General features: G+C 38.4%; 1 protein-coding gene across 2 annotated transcripts in view; it reads right to left on the bottom strand.

Annotated features, from left to right (window-relative positions):
• Positions 1-7,339, bottom strand: part of LIN9 (lin-9 DREAM MuvB core complex component) — a 30,652-nt gene extending 23,313 nt beyond the window's left edge. Inside the window, exons 1-3 of one of the 2 annotated variants that reach the window (XM_009333642.1) lie at positions 7,313-7,339; positions 6,182-6,276; positions 1,707-1,811 (exon numbers count right to left, since the gene is read on the bottom strand). In XM_009333642.1, the coding sequence (XP_009331917.1) occupies positions 1,707-1,811; positions 6,182-6,184 (108 nt within the window). In that variant the 5' untranslated portion in view covers positions 6,185-6,276; positions 7,313-7,339. The remainder of the gene's footprint in view (positions 1-1,706; positions 1,812-6,181; positions 6,277-7,312) is intronic. The other variant, XM_009333643.1, reaches the window with a different exon arrangement.
• Positions 7,340-9,296: the final 1,957 nt, after the last annotated feature.

Here is a 9,296-nt window from a genome sequence, read left to right as displayed (position 1 = left end):
AATTACCTCCATACAAAGCTTTTCTAACAGAAACATTTTCCAACACTGAAACTACATTATCGGTAACAATAGCATGGCACTAATGTACACACAGACTTCAGAAGTTGGAGGTACCACTGAACATTGTCCTGAGTGAGCACATGTGATGTTGCGGCTCAGATGCCAGCAACACCAACTGCCTCATTTGCACTAGTGCCTCTACTCTTGCTAACTCTTCTTAAACTGGGGATGAAGCTAGCACAGGAACGTAATACAGCCAAAGCTTTGAGCAGAGCATCTGTTTTTTAGAAAACTGCAAGAGTAACTAGCATGGACATAAGCAATCAAGTTTTAACTACATTTGAAAGCTATTTTATAAATTGCAGAAAAGACACTGTCTTAGATTGCATGCATAATACATAGACCTGCATTTAAACAAGACTGTAGAAAAATAATTCCGTAATTTTGTTCCAGGGATGGCTGTCTTAACTGACAGAAAGAAAAAAAAACTTATTTGCAAAAAATAAACTAATATTCTCAAGAAGTTGTTAACTGGGTCCCCATGCCATAATCAGTTGTTATCCTTCCCCAAACGCTCAAAAGTATTTTGACCTTTAGTAGCAGCTATAATAGGATAAAGCATAAGGTAGGCACCTTGCTGGCTCCAACTGCGCTTAACCACTACCTTCTAGATACAGGTCCCCCTTCTCCCACTGGAACTCCAGGAAACAAAGCCTAGCAGGCCAGCAAGATCTGTGAGCTATGGCAGCTGTAGTCCCCCACAAATGTTTATCTAGCAATCACTGGACCTCCTGAACTAGACATTTAAGTACAAACCAACTGAGCTTAGGACGTTATCCAGGCCTTTCTACTGCTAAGAAATCATGGTAATGAATAGAGAGAAATGTCATGGTCTTCACCTCTGACAAAATGGTCCCAGCAAAATGGCAACTGCTAAGTCTTTCCCATTCGACACTGCACAGTACAGTTCAGAAGGCAAGTAAGACCAGTATTCAAATAGCACTTTTTCAGTGTGGCAAATTCAGGCTCATAAGGTGATGGTACAGAGAAGTGATTTGGACGACAAAGGTACTAGAGCGACAATTCTTTGAGACTAAGAGATGTTGCCCTGCCTAACACAGCAAATAAAGGCTAAGGGAAATTACAGCTGCTCTTTCATGCTATATCAAGGAGTAGACAGTCAAGTGGAGGAGTAGAAAAACAAGCTGTTTGAATTGGAGGACATTATCATTACAGGATCAAGAAGGTATAGATGGCCATGAATACATTTAGGCTACAAATCTAGAGCAAGTCCCTAACTGTTGGAATACATTAAGTTCTATAGCAGCCTTCTAAATGATGTAGTCAGTGCAAGAAACCTAGTCAGTTTTTAACTGAAGCTGAATAAATTTATGCAGACTAGAGGATATGATTGTTTGCGGGAGCAAGATGGGCAATTAGTCTGGAATCCTTTCTAGCTCTGTATGCTTATGTCCAGGATCAAAAAGAACGGGTACTCCCATAAACAAACTGAGGAACCCAGTTGTGTGGAAGAAAAATATAAACCTGCTTTGAATTGTGGCTTACTCCTAGCAACAGCTTAAAGCCTCACAAGAATATTCATAAACTGATAATGCAACTTGAAAAGCAAATGTATTCTAGTTTTCAGCTAACACAGATAGGCTTGTTCCCCTTTTTGGTAAAAATATCTGCATACATGTAGGTACCTGTGGAACCATCGCAACCTTCTGATTTCTTTTGGGTGACCTTGTGTTTATTTGTCTGTCATCTTCTTCACAGAAGAGTCGACTCCGTTTTGAATTTCTGAAGGGCTGCATGTATCAAAATTAAGAATGAATTACAAGAAAAAAAAAATCCGATTTCTCTGTTCATGCACAGAATTCACAGTGAGAGAAATGGAATGCCTTTTCTCTTGCCACCTATTGATTTTAAGGCACACGGTACACAATAAATAGTGCCTCCTAGCAGTTAGAGATCTAAGGGCTGAGAGAAGAGAAGAAGGAATTTAAGATACCAGGCTTTCCAATGCTAACTATAACCCATTACTATACTGCTGGCCCAGTTCCACGGGAAGTATTTAGAACCTAACTCCCACTTGTTTCCAGAGGAGTTAGGTGTCTAAACACTTGTGTATCTAAGCTTAAAATAGTCCTTGCTTTGGTTATAAGCACATCTGTTAAACAGTTTGTTCTGAATTTTGGGTCAAAAAAGGTTTATTCAAACAGCCTATTTGTTTTGGTATGTTCTCAGTAAAAACATTAGCTGGATATCGGTTTTTTTGCAAGGATTTCTTATGACTCTAACAAAGTGTTGTGGGTTAGTTGTTTTTTTAACTCATTGAAAGCGCCTACACTGCAAAATGCTAAGAAGCTGAAGTCTGAAGAAACTAAAGCTTGACTAAGTTATGTGAAAATATCAGAAAAGAGAAGAATTTAGAATTTACGCTAACTAAAATTTACTTGTGTGCTAAGATGTTATAGCTCAAAGAGAACTAGAAGGCTGATTGAAAACAAGAAACCATATTGCAAATACGTGTCATGAAAAAAATACTTCCATTTAGTTATTCCTCAACATTTTACCCTATGACAAAAAACTTGTGCTTTCAATGAGGACAAAAGAGTAACCTATGACTGGCTGTTAGCGCTGAGAGCAAGCAGCTTTTCCTTCCATGAAGACTTTGTGGCCCAGCACAGGAGCCAGCCACAACTGAAATGTGTCTCCTTTGCAGAACCCCAAGACTGCACCCTGTAGCATTCCTTGTATTTCAAACTATTTACAAATGTGATGAGTAAAGGCAGAACAAATGCAGATTTCACTTCTTTCAGTACAGGTGGTGAAAGTGCTACAAATTGATATGGGTATGAAATCTACAACACCGACAATGTGAAGAATACTGATGACAAAGATAAGCCCTTAATAGGAGTCAGAAATAAAATAAATCAACGAAGTGAAATAAAATTTCACTAATAAGCATTTACACTTAAGAAAGACATTTAATAAGTTTGTGACTGATTAAAGTATCTGTTTGCAAAGAGAGATTCTCTAATAAATTAATTAGTGGTAGCAAAAAATCTGTCTGTCCCATGCCATGAGAACAGCTGGAGCTTTTCCAGGGAAATGTGCCTTTCTTACTCTAAACTATATACATTTTACAAATATAACTACACAAATGTATTTAAGTAACAGTAGTGCCCTGTATGTGCTAGACCCCTAAGCACATTCAGCACACAGAACACATCCATTCCTTGTAGATGTTACAAACCAGGAAAGACACGCACATTGAACAGAAGAACTATCTATTGGCAAGGTAATCAAACGGTGCCTACATCATACTAACACATGTCCTGGTTTTGGCAGGGATAGAGTTAATTTTCTTCCTAGTAGCTGGTACAGTGCTGTGTTTTGGATTTAGGATGAGAACAATGTTGGTAACACACCGATGTTTTAGTTGTTGCTAAGCAGTGCTTACACTAGCCAAGGACTTTTCAGTTTCTCACGCCCGGCCAGCAAGAAGCTGGGAGGGGGCACAGCCAGGACAGCTGCCCCAAACTGGCCAAAGGGATATTCCATACCATATGACACCCTGCTCAGTATATAAACTGGGGGGAGTTGGCCAGGGGGCAGTGACCACTGCTTAGGAACTGGCTGGGCATCGGTCGGCAGGTGGTGAGCAACTGCATTGTGCATCACTTGCTTTGTATATTCTTTTATCATTATCATTATTATTATTTTCCCTTCCTTTGCTGTCCTATTAAACTGTCTTTATCTCAACCCATGAATTTTACTTTTTGTTTTTCCTGATTTTCTCCTCCATCCCACTGGGGGGGCAGGGAGTGAGTGAATGGCTGTGTGGTGTTCAGCTGCCTGCCGGGTTAAACCACAGCAACACAGTAATTAGTTTATCATATTAATTGTTATAGATGTTATTTTTCTCTCTTCACCTAGATACATTGAGTTCTTTTCTTCACATCCTCCAATTCACTAAACCTTAAGAACAATCTTAAATTTCAATTACAATGTCTTTATGTTCTTTTATAAGATCTCTGCCATCCTTGACAAGCCATCGCCTTAAAAAAGAAAGGTCAGAACTATTCTAACTTTTGAGCAAGAAAACAAATCCACAATCCTGTTACAACAATAAAAACTCTTACATCGCAGAACTCCGGGACTTTTTAATCACAGCATTCTGCCCACAGGATGATGACCCAGGTTCCTATTACATATTTGCAATTATATTTTAGTCTTGACATTTGAGATGCTGGTTCCAGAACAAGATTTTTCTCCCAAATGTCTATATAGTTCTTGATTTTTTGACACTATGCCAGATGAAAAGCATGTGCCAACACAGGAACACAAATGCTAAAACAATCCAGACAAAACTAAGAGTTCCTTCAACCTTATGCTAAGGCTATGATCCAGATCAAGAGAACTGTTTTACAACCCTCAACAGAAGCTGCCAAATTCTATTCCAAGGAACTATCCAAAATGATAAGCGAGAATCCATCAGTCTGGATTGCCGGTGCCTCACACAAAAATAAAATAAGCAAGCGTCGCAAAGAGGTATCATCCACGTTAGTTAAAAACGTCAGGCATTTTTGGAAAGATTTTTCAACCAACAGTACAACATATCTGCAAAACTTCCAGTGTTCAGGGAACTCAAACTAGTACAGAAGACTACATCACATCCCAGCAACATGGGCCACTGCTAGCACATCAGACTATCCTCTGATCCTTCTCCCAGCTTTCTACAGAATACTGAGCTACATTCAAAGTTTGACTCCTTATTTTTAATACCTACAGCCAGCATACCTAAAGATTGACAAAGTTTTCATGTAAATGTTACGGTTAGTGACTTCGGTTCTTCAGTACATGCAATTCTCTAAATTACCGGTAAGGCTTGTTTCTGTGAGATGAGCATTCCTGGGGAACAGCTAGAAACTGTGACATGAACTCCTGCAGGAACTAAGGGCCATCACAAAGTTCTGACCACTGCCTGGAACTGCATTTTTTTAAAACTTACATTCTCTAGCATAAACACATAGCAACACGTGTGTCTATATATCTGCATGAATCCTACCAAAAGAAATACCTTCTCTGCGGAAGTTTCTCTCTACAGGGAGAAGATCACAGAACAAGTTACGTATGACAGATGTTAGTCACATTGCTTAATGCACAACTGGATGCTGCTCCGATATTTTGATTATGTGCAGAGCAGGCAAGTGCTATAGTTTTCAAACATAATGTTTTCCTTCCAATAAACAAAGAGTTCACAAAAAATAATGATTTGAATAAAAAACAGGTGATAGTTGGCAAGTTGGTCGCAATTACTGCAGAAGAAGGCGGCACCAGAAGAGTATGGGAGAAAGATCTGCCTAGTGATTGAGACAGTATTTCATATACCCTCCAGGATGTAGTAAAAAGAGCACACAGTATTACAGATGGGACAAACGAGGCACTGGGTCCAATATAGCTGGTGGCAAAACCAAACCAAAATCACATAATTCAGTAAGGTAGAAGAGGTTGAGAATAGTCAAGAAAAGCTTGAATGTGATACAACGGGGAAAGAAACAACAATGGAATATTTCAAAAAGATAGAGGGAAATGGTCAACCCAAACACCAGACATGCCCTTGGAGGCTGCAGGCTCATCCCCCCACCCCAAGGCTGTTCTTTAACGTAAGGTCTCCTATGAGAGCTCTCAGAATACTACACGACATTTCACTGACATTCCTTTATTTTTATTAAAATCTGCGCCCCAGAAGGCACAATGATGGAAGTGCATTATGACATTTTCCCTTCCTTTTCTTTATGCATCAGTTCTCAGCCATAATTAGAAGTGAGATATTTCATGAGATAAAACAAATGGTTGATCAGAAATGGTGATTCCTAAGTTCAAGGTGGTAGATACAGTACAAACATTTCACACAGCACTTGCTTTCCAAAAAACAGACAAAATGATTACGAGCTATCTTGAACAAGGTCAGCAATTTAATTTGTTTGATTATTCATTTATAAAATATGTTTTCATCTCATATTCAAACTGTGTAGACTGCTTGTGAAGGACATAGTTTAACATTCGGAAATTATGAAACTATAAGTCTCAGCCAAGTTTTTTGATCCTTAAATTTGATTCACTTTATGGTATTTTACCAATCCTGAAGTTGTCTTTTATTGCTTCTTACCATTTCCACTGCAGAACCAGCATTCTTGCTTTTCCAAATGGGTGTTTTCTGCAGTGAATTATACTTTTCATTCCACGAACTGGATAAACTTCCCTCTGTTGTGAGGAAATCACGTCATTAGTATACATATATGTATGTTTTAACATAACTACTATCAAAAAGCTAGTATAACATCATCAGCTACTAATATATTTTTGTTACTTGCAACATCTTCTTTGGATTCAACTACAAATGGATTTTATATTTCAATATTTTTATTAAGTTGCTCTGAACACTAATTAAAAAAAATTGAGAGAGATTTTCAGTACAAGGAGAAACCTGAACAAAACATTTTTTTACTCCTGACAACTTTTAGATTTCTTGAAACCTCCCTTGCTGGAATCAGTTACTTCCACTGCTAGGTTGACACACATCTAGACAGCTGTACTGTGGCTGTAATGGAACCTGGAGAAGGTAAAGCCCTACAAGATCCGGCCGCCTTCTGGTTCTAAAAAATGATTAAGCGGGTGCACACCAACAAGTAAATCAAATTTTATTGAAACAAACCTATATTAGTTACAACATATTCAACAGACCACGTTTTCTTCCTTATGTAATAGAAGCCTTGTAATATATAAAGAAATTTTTATTGTTGGGCAGATTGTAAGTATTCAAAATTTGTATGAATGTTCACGAAGACAATTTCAAAGAAAAAGATATAAGAAACAGATTTTTTTATTTAGCCCACAACTTGCTGACAGAAAACACAAAGAGATCGTGAAATTCCTTCCTAACGTAAAATTTTGTCACATGTACAGGTCTTGCTAAGAATTCTTCTCCTATGTCATCCTCGAGAGAGGAAAGATTACCTTAATCTTCTCATCAAACCTGACGCCTAGGCACTACTTAGGAAGAAAAAACAAATTTCAGGAATTTCACCCGAAGAGCAGTGTCTAAATACACCATAACATATGTACTTTCAACCACCAAGGATTATTAGTCTATAGAACTAACAATTTATCCACAATAAAACCAATCATATTTCAACAAAAGACCTTGTTCAGTGTTATTTTCTTGAACTTTTTGAAGCTGGAAACTAAGCACACCTGAAAGTCAGATTGGGTACAAGTAAATAACACATTAATTTCTTACCTTTCAAGCTTACAAGGGCTTTTGCTGAAGAACCTGCAATATATCAAAAAGTCCACATAAATCATAAGTTATTTCAACCATACAACCGATGCAGAGCCTACTCATTCTTAATTAATTCTTAGGCAGAAAGTGGAATTTAATATTAAATCTTTCACAGCTGAATGAGTGAACCCAGTGCGCTCTCCATGACACTAAGTATAGCATTATACGTTTATTACCCAATAAATCTTGAAAGCATATTCATGTTTTGTTTTTTCCTTTAGCTTCGCATCTACAAAACAGCTTCAGATGCCGAGCACTTTTGTTTAACACAGCAAATTCTGAACAAGCCTTATGTCCAAACTACATACTTCCATGCGGCTGCTTGTTTGATGCAGTTGCAAATATATTATACAACTGACAAGGAAACAGTAATGAACACTTTTTTTTTTTCTACCAATTAAAAATTCTTCAATGCCAAAAATTTCCACGAAAGCAGTAGTTTATGCTCTCTAAGCTTGGTTCACAAGTAGGGAGATGGATAGTCGCCCCTGGTGGAACCTCCTTATTCAGAAAGGCAGCAGATTCAGATATAAATGCAGACGGGACCCTTAGTTTGCTTGAACTGTTCAAACTGCATAACGCATCCATCAAAATTTCACTGCTCCCCTTCCACTGCATCTGTAAGACTTCTGCAGTGCTTCTGGGCCAGGAAGGACAAAACTGGGCCTGACTATGGCCTTCATGCTCTGGAATTTTCAAATGTCTCTCTAAGAATGAGCTGTTTGAAGCAACTACATTAGCAGAGGGAAAAATATTTCCGCATGACAATGCTTCCACAGATTCATGCTTTGCTCTCAAATCAACTTTATCCTTCCAGTTATGTTCCAGTGTTGCAACCACTCCTTCTTGCATTGCATCCTCTTCTCCCCCTCACTTTCTCTACTCCCTCCTTCAGCTTCTCTTTGGAAACGTTCCAAGTACATTTCTGACTCCAAAGGTCTGGAAATTCCTTTTCTTGTGACTGCCCTGTACCTAGGTCCTAACCCCACTAACTTCACAGTGCCAGATATCCTTGCCTCTAAGAGGATACATTCCAGGGAATATCACCGAGCCAAAAAATGAATTATTGTCCCCTTCCAGGGGAATGGAGCATTTTGGTTTGGGGTAGACTGTTGAAGAGAATACAGGTGCAGCAATGGCAAAAAAATCCCTACGTTCCTTATTTTTTCATCATATTATTTCATTTGCTGCCATCTTATTATGCCACATGTTGAAAAAAGTTCAATAAAAAAAAGGAAAGTTTCTATTCTTTTCAAAAAATTTAAAGAAATGTTTAAGATTTGACTCACTGGTGGTTTAGAGGGCCCCCACCCTTGTATCTCCCAAGCTGTTCAAATCTACAACAGCTAACACATATGGGATTACATATCAAAAACAAGGTGACAAACTTGGGCTATACCGTTGCCCTTCTTGCACATTTCTTTGTCAGGTTGGAGACCTAACAGTGACTGGTGCAGGAACATGCTTCTATGATGATCTGATTCACAGTGAATTCAGCTCTTGTAACTAAGCTGTATGTTAAAGGTTTCACAGGATTAAAGCCTTTTTTTTTTTTTTCCCCATTTCATACTAATAATCAGATACTGTACACCATGCTTGCATAAATACATGGGTACCCTGCTATCAACCAAGAATGCAGTCCTGAACAGTAACAGTAAGAACAGTGAAGAACTAGCATCCCCCCCAAATTAACAGAAGATATGGTGGGGAATGTGTGCAGGGATTAATAAGTACACGCTGTTTAAGAACATGGGGAAAGTACACGTCATTGGGGATGGAGAGGCAGAAGCCAGGACTGTCAAATGGAAGAGATGCTGGCTTTTCAGAATGGATCACTATTCTGAAAGATCTCAGGCATTTCATCTGTAAGACCAAACATACAATTATTCTCCTCTTTTTCTGACCATCTTGCTCATATGAATCAAGTTCAGTCAAGGGCGAG

Source organism: Pygoscelis adeliae, unplaced genomic scaffold, assembly GCF_000699105.1.
Source record: "Pygoscelis adeliae isolate BGI_AS28 unplaced genomic scaffold, ASM69910v1 Scaffold1, whole genome shotgun sequence".
NCBI classification, from domain to species: Eukaryota; Metazoa; Chordata; class Aves; order Sphenisciformes; family Spheniscidae; genus Pygoscelis; species Pygoscelis adeliae.
This window is presented reverse-complemented; position numbering and strand designations above follow the sequence as displayed.